The 10,806-nt window shown below is 38.9% G+C and overlaps 1 protein-coding gene across 1 annotated transcript in view; it reads left to right on the forward strand.

Annotated features, from left to right (window-relative positions):
• Nucleotides 1–10,118, forward strand: part of SETBP1 (SET binding protein 1) — a 128,437-nt gene extending 118,319 nt beyond the window's left edge. The window contains exons 4-5 of the mRNA XM_072132855.1: nucleotides 3,544–3,702; nucleotides 6,321–10,118. Coding sequence (XP_071988956.1) covers nucleotides 3,544–3,702; nucleotides 6,321–6,805 — 644 coding nt within the window. The 3' untranslated portion in view covers nucleotides 6,806–10,118. The remainder of the gene's footprint in view (nucleotides 1–3,543; nucleotides 3,703–6,320) is intronic.
• The last annotated feature ends 688 nt before the right edge of the window (nucleotides 10,119–10,806 follow it).

Genomic DNA, 10,806 nt, shown 5'->3' on the forward strand with positions numbered 1-10,806 from the left:
TTTAGCAGTAAAATATGGTCTACAATTTTTGCTCTCGGTTCCACAGAACGTATCTAAATCCCATCCACACTGTATCATATGATGGAGGCCACACTCGCCCCCATCCTACTGGATAAATGTAACCGCTCACCAAAACTGCGCCTGGACCGACCTGGCATATTTTTGCAGAAAAACCTGCAAAGCTACAGTACTTTTTGAAAGTACGGGGCAGGTACACCCCATGCCTGTCCACCTTTCCGGCTGCTACACCCAACCAGGCCACCCGTTAAGGTGGCATAGTCGCCAATATAATCGGATGTTCTTGGTGTTGTACCACCACCAATCTGATATTGGATATATATGGACTAATTCTACAGATCTGTTCTTCCAGAAACAACACCACAACTGGTTGTGTGTGGTAGTGCATCTTACCTCCACTGACCATGGTCCTCATTTTTGTTATCCCAGACCACCTGTCACCGTTCAACGAGCTTTGATAAAGATTATGTAGATGAAGAAGAGGAAGGTGATGCTTTGGTGGGCAGGTCTTGAGGTTTTCTTGATGAGTGGGCGCTTTACGTGACTCAATGTTGGAGTTTACTTTTTATTAGTATCGGGAGCGAGTCGGCGGCAGGAGCGCTGCCTCTGGACACGCTGGAATTGATCAGTCTGCCAGAATGAGCTTTGTGGGTTTATTAACTGGGAGTTCATCACTATCTCGGCGCTCATCTAATTCCTGAGAGGTTTTTCAAAGCTCTCATCTCTGCGTTCCTTCTTCTAAGTGAGTGGCTTGACATAAAGGAGACGGGATGGTGGGGGGGTGGGGAGTTATGTAATGACTCTTCTTAGAAGGTTTAGTGTGAACAAGGTAAAAACGTTGAGCTCTTGAGATTAAAAAGCGGCGTGCTACTTAGAACGTACAATGAAAGTACGGCTACGACGAAGACTGTTTGTACGGGGAGCGGGAGAGAGACCAGAGACTGTTCATTACCGGCTTCTCTTATGATAGCATCACAGACGTTAACTATTTGCATCAAATCTTTGGTGAATTAAACCCATCGGGAATGGAAGAGTTTTATTGACTCCTGGGATGTTTTTGAGTTGTCCAAAAAACCTTCTAAGGTTCTCCGTTGTGGGGCTTTGCATTGGTGCCATGATTTCTCACTTTTGGACCCTAGAAAATAAAATTACTTGTGGATGGGGCCAATGGGGGCTGTTCCATAGCTTACCTGAGAATTTAGGTTTACCCCTGAGTAGGGGGCTCCTTATCTCCTAGCTGTAGCTATTCTCCATTATTCTTGTGTTTGTGGTGACTTTACGAAAAGGTTTGAGGGGCATTTAGTTATTTGTTGCTTGTTCTACATGAAATCCTGTATTGCTGTCACCTTGGATCTGTCGTATATGTGATGTTTCCCCCTCGAGGCTGCTCCTTTGGGTGGTATATGGATCTATAGACACGTCGCCTCTTAAACATGTTGTGTCACGGGAACGTGTGACAACCCGGCATTAAAACCTCATCTTCCCTGCACTTTATGGTGACAGGCGTTATTACCAGAATCCATCATCCGGGTTTCTACAAGATTAATGGAGATGAAATGAATAATCGAGGCTTTCAGCAACATCCATTATATTGCCATCCTCCTCCAACAGCTTTGTGGAGTCAATCTTTTCATACAAACTGTTCCTTCTAGTAACCATGTACTTACCTTGTTGTTATGTTGTCATGGAGGGAAGAGCTGAGGTGCAAGCACAATTTAGAGGACAAATGATTATTAATATTATGGCATCCACTTTGTAAGGTGACATTCAGGAGACCAACACGGGAACTTTCAAACATCCGATGTAGTAATCCTGCTCCTTTGCTTTGGGGCCTGTAGTTTCCCATTTATGGCAAAAACATTGATGGGTTACTTTAGACTTGATGGTGTGCTCCTAAGGATAGGAACTGATTTGGTGGTGGTCAATAGCTGTAGACAACGATTACTGGACAAGTAAGGCAGCCCCCTGTTGGGTAGAACGTATGGATGGCATAGAAGGGGTTCCAGCACTCGTTGTTTCCTCTTCCGACCATCGATAGCCAGCATAGTTGTCAAATGACTGCCATGTATTATTTGCCCACACACGGCTTCCCACCAAGACTTCGTTCTTAAAGAGGTCATCAGCCCATTTCTACAGAACTTCTTCTGGGCTATCTATGGATGCTGGCAGAGACCTTTGGTTGCCAAAGTCATAGTTTAGTTTATACGGTTGAAAAAAGACACTTGTCCATCAAGTTCACTCAAGGAAGGTAAGAGATTGGATGAGGAAGGGATTTAGGGGCAATAATTCTATAGAACATTTCCATCAATGTTATTTAGGTGTAAAAAGTCATCCTGACCCTTCTTGAAGCTCTCTGCTGTCCCTGCTGTGACCAGCGCCTGAGGCAGGCTATTCCACAGATTGACAGTCTTCGTAAACTCCTACACTTATCATAACTGTACACGGGGCACCACAATGGACATTACTATAGGTGTTCCTCTACAGAAATCACATTCATCTAATGTATCTTGGCCTTCAGTTTATCTGTGGTTCCTGAGGGCAGGGCATCATCCAAGTCTATGTCCACCTATAGTATGCTAGTAAAGATAACGGCTTTACAAATACCCCACTAATGATACTTGGTGGTCTTTCTTTCTCCCTCAATGTAATCTCTCCCTCCGAGGACTTCGAGAAGCTCTTTGACCTCTCTAACATCTCCACTAGTCAATAATACGGCTCTTACAAGCCGCAAACTCTGGGGGATTCTTATTTTTGAGCAGTTTAACCTTCATCCCATGTATCTATTTCCATGGAAACAAGTTACTAACCCTTAATGTGTGTTATACTTGGAAATACATCAAAGCTGCAGGGGCTCATGGGAGCGTCTAATATGTTAGTATGTAATGTATGTAGAGACGTTGGGTTTTAGATGCCTCCTATGCACAGTGTTGGCACAGAATCATGATAATTTATACCAAGGGGATGTTATAGAAGGTTTTGTGAAGTGGTGGTTAAATGGCCCTTCATAGCATGTTCCTATCTGTAAATATTTGGATAATTGGATCTATAGGTCATCGGGGATCGGGAACCTAATTTCTGTGGATAGTTTAAATTATGGGTATAAAGATTTTCTTTATTGTTTAATGATGAATGCAGAATCCAGCAGCAAAATGGAATAATTATACCGGCATTTATGCAAAGGTCTTACGGCCGCGCTCATGGATATAGCGTAGCTCCATCACGTTGGTTACATAGAGTCTTTTTTTACAAGTTGAAAATGTAACTTTATTAAAAAAAATTTGAAACTGATTTTCAGACAACTTGAGCAGGTGACCAAAAACTTCAAGGTTCGATGTGGATCTTGCGTTCTTCAGATCTTTGTTACATCCTCTTCTATAATTATTTCTTCTTGGATTTTCCATTGGCCTTCTTGAATTTTTTTTTTTCATGATTTTTTTCATCATTATAGAATAAATTGTCTAATTCTGTCTATCGATGTCAACTTTTTTTTAATATATATTTTTTATTCCCTTGTGTATCCTTTAGGTTTAACAAGTGCTCACCAGAAAGCTGATCATCTGTCTCAGCAAAACAAAAATGAAACTAATTCTTCCAACAATATGACCAAAAGGAAGCCAGCAGCAGAATCTGCACTCGTGCCTCCAAACCCCCTCTTAACCTTCTTCTCATCATCCAATGAGTCAGGTCAGTAGAAATCATAAAACTGAGATGTATGTTTTATTTCTTGTGCTCAAGAATGGTTGTAGTTAAGGAGGACCTGTCACCTGTAAAAACGGCACTTGGAGCTGGTCCTATTTAAAGGGGTATTCTCGTCTGATCATTCACATTCAGTTTGATTAATCTGCCATTTATAAACATTTCTTCAATTGGATGTTATTAAAAAAAAATGCTCCTGTGTAAAGATAATTTCCCATAAACATAGCCATGTTGTCCCTTAGAAACTAGATACAGCCACCTCTGCTGGCACAAATAAACAAAATGTTTTTGTATATGAAATGTCCGGGAGTTACTGTATGTCCCTTAGCCGTCCTGTGGTAATGATCGCTTAATCCAGGTGGTCAGACAGAACTCAATACCGCATATCTGACCACCGCTGCCAGAGTGTGAGGTGGTCGTAACCGAGGAAGCTATCTGGTTTCTAAGGTTCAACAAGGCCACATTTATGTGAAATTATCTTCACACAGAAACATTTTTTTTAATAACATCGAATTGAAGAAATGTTTATACATGGAAGATTAATGAAACTAAATGTGAATGTCCAGACGAGAATACCCCTTTAAGTATTAAACAGTCAACAAGGCCACTCCATAGATGGGATCTTAAACAGGTTTGCTATCAAGATATTTATCTAAGGTGCTATAACCTTTTGCATTATAATGTAGACCTGTTCTTGCTTAATAGCACACCACATGGTCACACATGGTATTGCATGTAAGCTATCCGTGTTTTTATGTGATGATTTAAGCCAAGAACCCGACCAAATGTCAGAATAGGGCACCAAAATCGCCCCTAATACGACTATAGACTTCCAGGATCTGCTCGTTCGTGTGAGCAATCCTGGTAGTCCCATAGGAGGACAATGCCAGAAGCTCTACAAGGGAGCTTTTGGTCCCCTTTTCTGCCAATCGTATGGGATCTTGGCATTTGGACCCACCTCTGATTTTTTTTACTCTAATCAATCTGATACTACAAAGGACTTCCAGGTTCTACTCTTCCTGTAATCTGTTCTATGCATCCCACAGGAATCTTTGGGGCCAAGACAATGCCATAGTCCCAGATTGTGTTTAACACTAAAGACGGGATCTACTGATTGCATGGGGTCTTGGCTGTTAGACCCCCTTTTGATCAGACTTTTATCATCCTAATCATTGTTATACTACTACTACCTCCAGGATCGGCACTTCCTGTAATCCTTCCGAGGTATAACGTGGAAGTCATTGAACTTAGACCCCCCTTTGATCAGATTGTGGGGGGGGGGGTAAATGTCTTTAACCATCATTTTGGATGCCTGTCATTGGTTAGCAATTTATTGCCCTATTTATACCAACATGTTCTAGATATCCAAAATATTCATGCGGGAAATCTGGGGAAACAAAATCTCTTATAAAGAGACCGAATTAAAATGTTCGGCTTTATCTGCAGTCCAGATGTTGTGAAATCTACAAGAAACTGTTAATGGGGATATTGGATTGCGCCGAGAGTTTCCTGTAATTAATGAAGATCTTTGAAAACGTCTTCACTGAAGAGAAATGTGCAGTCGGAGCCCAGATGTTATTTGCAATATCTTTTCCTGCAAAATGCCCCAAGGCAAAACCAACTGATAAACTGCATAATGAGTTTTCACTAATTAAGACCAAACTTTACTTTTAACTTTTTAATATCGAACTGGACGCAGTGGTTGTAACGCACAGACGCCGCTTATTGCTTTGGCATATGGAATGAATATTTTCTTCAATCAGTAGACCAGTCCTCCAGTGAGGGTATTTATTCTACACCACATCAGGCCCAATCTTTGTCACATTTTGTTTTTATGGGGAGGACTCTTTAAATTTTAAGAATTGTGGCTTGTATGTCACACTGCAAGAAACCTGAAACGGATTGAGAAAAAATGTCTGAACTATTGTCCTAAACTTAGAAATCCTTATATATTTTATATAGAAAATTACTGCAGTACATAGTTATGCCATTTGGGGTGATGTTGAGTATAGTACTATAGGGTGTAGGAGTTGCTCTTGCTATGTTTTTCCTCCTTGGCTCACCATTGGACAGAAAGTGGGTGATAACTTGTTTGTTAGTCTCGAGAATTTGCCAAAGTACATTGGGGGGGGGGGGGTGGAATTGACCAACTGTTCTATAACTTTATTCTCAAATCTGCTTCCATTCTCGTAGCTTTACGCCATCTTAAAAAGCTAAACCTCTACTATTTTACTGACTTTGATATAGATTTAATGAACCGGTAGAAAACAAAGTTAAAAGGAATCTATCATGTTTGATATTTTCGAGCCCCAAGCAATGTTCTAGTAGAACCTCCACATCTTTGCTCCAAAGGGCAGGGAAAGAAGTTTATTGCTCCCTTCTTTACTATAGCTTAATTTTTTTCGAAAGCCTTAGGACTTCTGTTTTGGCCTAACATATTTTGGGGCCAAAACAGAATGGGTTATTGAATGGGTTAAGTATTGGGTCCATTTGTTGCCACACCTTAGGCTTTCTCAGATTTGGGTTTTTACATGTCTCCTTGAATACAGTGATTAATTTTTGTCTCATTGATCCAACTAATAATATGTCTTTGGTCTTCTTCACAGCCAATGCCTCGCTCCGAAATCGTTTCAAGAGATGCGAGATAGAAGCGATCCAGGGCGAAGTGAGGAAAATGTGTAACTACAATAAAATCCTCTCCACCAAAAAGAACATGGATCATGTGAACAAAATCCTTAAGGCCAAGAGATTACAGAGACAATCCAAGACGGGCAATAACTTTGTGAAGAAGAGAAGAGGTCGCCCAAGAAAGCAACCCCTCTTGTTTGACGATGACTCTAGAGACCAAATGCCTATTCTGGAGAAATGTGTGGACCTCCCCAACAAACGAGGTCAAAAGCTCCATTCCCAGGATGCAGAGGGGAAAAGCAAAGACACAGTCATGGACACCATTGAAGCGGTCATACACATGGCAAGAGAAACTCAAAATTCTCGAGTGCCAAGAAACGGGAAACGGAAGATGGCAGATGAGGAAGAGGTGAAGACAAAAAGACATCGAAAGAGGCGAGGGGACTCTGAGAGTGGCCCCTGAGATCACTACAGACTTGTATTTAATTTGATAATCAGGCTGACAATTGATGTAAAGGGTACAACCCCCTTGAAAGGCTGCAGCAAATTTAGGTTCTTTTTTGTATCCCCCTCCCTCCCATTTAACAGACATTACAAAACGACATTAATTACAGTTAATGTACAATTCTCTTAGCACTAGGCTACACACTTGTATGATATATTATAAGTAGGCCGCCCAGGTTGGGTATTCAGACTATGTACCGTTTTTGTTTTCAGGTTAGTCTTATATTCTTCTTCATTCCAGAACCCAACAGAAGGTTCTGTAAACATTTTTATGAGCAGTACAAGAGTTTCGAGACCTGGCCAGTATACATGGGGGGGGAAATACCATCACTATGGTATTTTTTTTGTTTTGTTTTTTATAACCTCCTTCAACAGCCACCACCCCCCCCCCCCATCATATTGTCATTAAGATAATGAATGTGTACAAAAAATATTTTTTTATACATTTTATCTACATTACGTAGATACGCTTCCCTACGAAGACTTTGAGTTAACTTCAGTGCATTTTGATGAGCCGGTAATGCCTTGAGCCTGGCTAGACACCATAGGAATTTTTTTTCCCCTCTTCAAGTCTGAACATACTTTAATACTCTTTTCTCAAATCCTTCCTCGTTCAATAACTTTTGTGTAATTTTTTCAGGCTGAAGGACCTCCCTCCTTTTGCCAGTGCCCCCATTTTGCACCCTAACCGTAAAGCATGGAATAGCCATACCCAACAGGTGCAGTATTTTACCGATTTAGCTTCAGTAAATAAAAAAATATAGTTTTTTTTTAAATTATTTTAAGTAATTACCGAAAAGGCTGTAAACCTGGACAACTACTAGAATAATAACGGAACTATCGATAGTTGTTACAGTGGAGCAAGTGTTCTTACCTTAAAACTATAGGATATCATAACTGCAATTGTTCACACTTAAAGCCACACTGGGATAAGAGGAACCCCAAATGTGGTTGCCTTAATAAAGTTTTTTTTTTTCTGTTGTACATAATGTAATTATAACATTTTTCAGTCTGCATGATTGCAAACTGTCTGTGACTTAAAGTCTGTCTATTGGTCCATTAGCTATTTGATTTTAAAGCTCAAAACTGAAACGTCTGATTTTAAGGCCCAAGAAAACCCCAAAAACCAAAAAAAAAAAAAATCTATAAAAATTATCTAGATTATGACTCTTGGTTAAGGTAATAGCAGACATGGAAAGCTAAACTCTTTACAGTATCCGTTAAAATAAATTGCACTTATACTTAACTTTTTTTAATTATTATTTTTAAGATTGTATCATCTTGAAACATTTACACGTTACCTACAACTCCACCCACCCTTAGTGGAAATGAGTCTTGTGCTTCTAAAATGTACATTTTAGAATTTAGAATTTTTAAAATTTTTACTGGGCATTTTTTTTCTTGCACTAAACCAAAAAAAATACTGCCAGATTTATCATTTTAAAAAAATATATAATTATATATAGTGGAACATAGGAGTCATAATGTAGTAAGATCTTTACTTGCCTTCCGAATCCTTCGAATGGAGTTGGTCGCTTCATTTGATCGGCTTCTTCTCGTACATCTTGGATTTCTTAGACATCAACACTTTCTTGGGTCATCTTAAAAGCCATAAATAATAATAATAATAATAATGTACAGACGCCTTCAGGGCCATAGAGATTATCTAGTAATTTAAGAGATCATGGCATGTCCAGTTACATAGTGAATATTTTTGAAAACCATAGATGTCTCACTTGTGATCCAGGTGGCTTCTCAAACTCAGGGGCAAGATTATTGACGATTCAGATATTCAAAAATTTGGTCCCACCAACTTCAAATCATCCATGGGTTTTTTTTTTTTTTTGTTTTTGCCTTCGGGGCCAATTTGGTTACTATGTATGCACTACAAGAGGCCCCACAATTGCCCATCTCTAGCTGTGATTTTCTTTTAGGATATGTATCTTTTTTTGGTGTTTTTTAACCGATCTGTGTTAGCATGTAGATTGACGTCACACATTTTTTTTTTTTTTTTGCTTCAAAGTTTAATATATGCCGGTAACCCATCGGTTTTTTTGTTAACTGTATATAATAAGCATGCTAATGAGTTAAAATAGGTTCAAACAGTGTTATTGCATCTCTAGGGTTTTGCTTACTAGAAATGGAGGATTTAGGGTTTTTACGACCAAGTAACTGGCTGGATAATCCATAACATCAAGAAGAGGAAGATCTCAACTGTAGAGCTATAGCCGAGTGAGACAACATTGGGCTCTTGAGTTTTGCTACAAATGTATTCGGTGCAGATCTTTTTTTCATTGTAATGTTGCATGTCCTGCAAAATCTCCAAAATTAAAATTTTGGTGTAATAAGGCTAAAAAAAATTTTTTTTTTTTGTAAATGGTCATCGGTAGCCTACTCCAAAGTTCAGCTGTCTAATATTTTACATTCTACTTATGCAGTTCCCCAGTTCAAATCAAAAGCACATCTCCGCCTCCCCTACGTCCCCAGTTTAACAATCCCCCCCGTATATGTCTATATTTACACTACAAGGAAAGGAAGACATTATGTCGATATGTGAACGAGCTGCCAATCTATCAACGTCGGGGGTTGTTCCGTTTCGGTCCCACGTTGCTGTTTTTTTTTTTTGTTTTCTAAGCTATTTCTTAAGTAATGCACATGAAATGTTATATATGTATATATTTAAGTTTAAAAACGAGAAAAGAAAAAAAAAAGAAAAAAACCGGGGCACAAAATTGTTTTACAAGTCGTGCTGGCTAATTTTTAGTTTGTATTCATAAGTGGTTTTTAAAAGCCTTTTTTAAAGTGTACTTGCATGTTCTACTTTGATTGTATGTAAACATATTTTAGAACAAAAAAAAAAAAATTGTATTTGTATTTTATTGAATATAGAGGCAAGAAGAAACTTGTACATTGTTTGAAATTGTTCTTTTTGTAACGGTTTTTATTCATGAAGCATTTTTGTACATTTAAAAGCAAAAAAAAAGTGGGAAAAAAAACGACAAAATGAATATGAAATTGCTGTTCTACGATGCATAGGTACATCAGGCATGCTTTCTCGTCATGCTACGTCATGATCCTAGATGTTGGTTTTTAAACTTTTTTTTTTTTTTTTTCTAAAAAGAAAAGCTCAGTTTTTTTTCGCTATCCAATCAGGTTAGCCGTATAGAGCACTTAACTAAAGCAAAACAAAACTAAAAAAAAAAAAGACAAAAAAATAATCCTATTCATATGTTATTCATTGTGTGAAATTAAATGAATTCAATTCAGACATATTTATATTGTGGATTCTTTAATTTTATAGGATGGGTTTTAAAATTTGGGGGTTTGGAGAGAAAATTTAGAATAATCTAAATTAAAATTTTTACTTTCCTGCACTGAGAGGATACTTTTCAGTTTCTTCTTTTTACACATTGAGATGTACATTGTGAAAAGGGAGAACACTAGAAGAAATGGGCAGTATTAAAAGGAGGTATAGCTACACCACCGGTGCACCTTGATGTTAATTTGCATAAAGGGAACCTATCAGGAAGGTTATTCTAACCTGTAGTCAGGTTCCTATAGCCTTTGGCATGTTCATTTTAAAAATGCCTTTGTCAACAATAAGAATTACATTACATGGCTCCCTGCCAGCAGTGTAAGGCGAGTCCCGGTGAGTGGAAGAGCTGTTCAAACAGCACAATTCGTCTTCTCCTAAAATCTCCTCCTTACTTAGGGGAAGAGGCTTAGAGAAGGGGGAGGGAAAGCGATGAGAGGACGGACTGAGGAAAAGATTTTGATATGCTCCCCCATACCCCCTTCCTTCCCCAGGACTCACCACACGCAGTTGGCAGGGAGCCAGGTAATGTAAAATTGCTTAAAAAGCACAGAAATTATTCATATTGCTGAAAAATGCATTTTTTTAAATGAACATGCCATAGGCTACTGGAACCTGTCTTCAGGGTAGGGCTCATTCACAGGGAC

Source organism: Engystomops pustulosus, chromosome 1 (genome assembly GCF_040894005.1).
Source record: "Engystomops pustulosus chromosome 1, aEngPut4.maternal, whole genome shotgun sequence".
Lineage (NCBI taxonomy): Eukaryota > Metazoa > Chordata > Amphibia > Anura > Leptodactylidae > Engystomops > Engystomops pustulosus.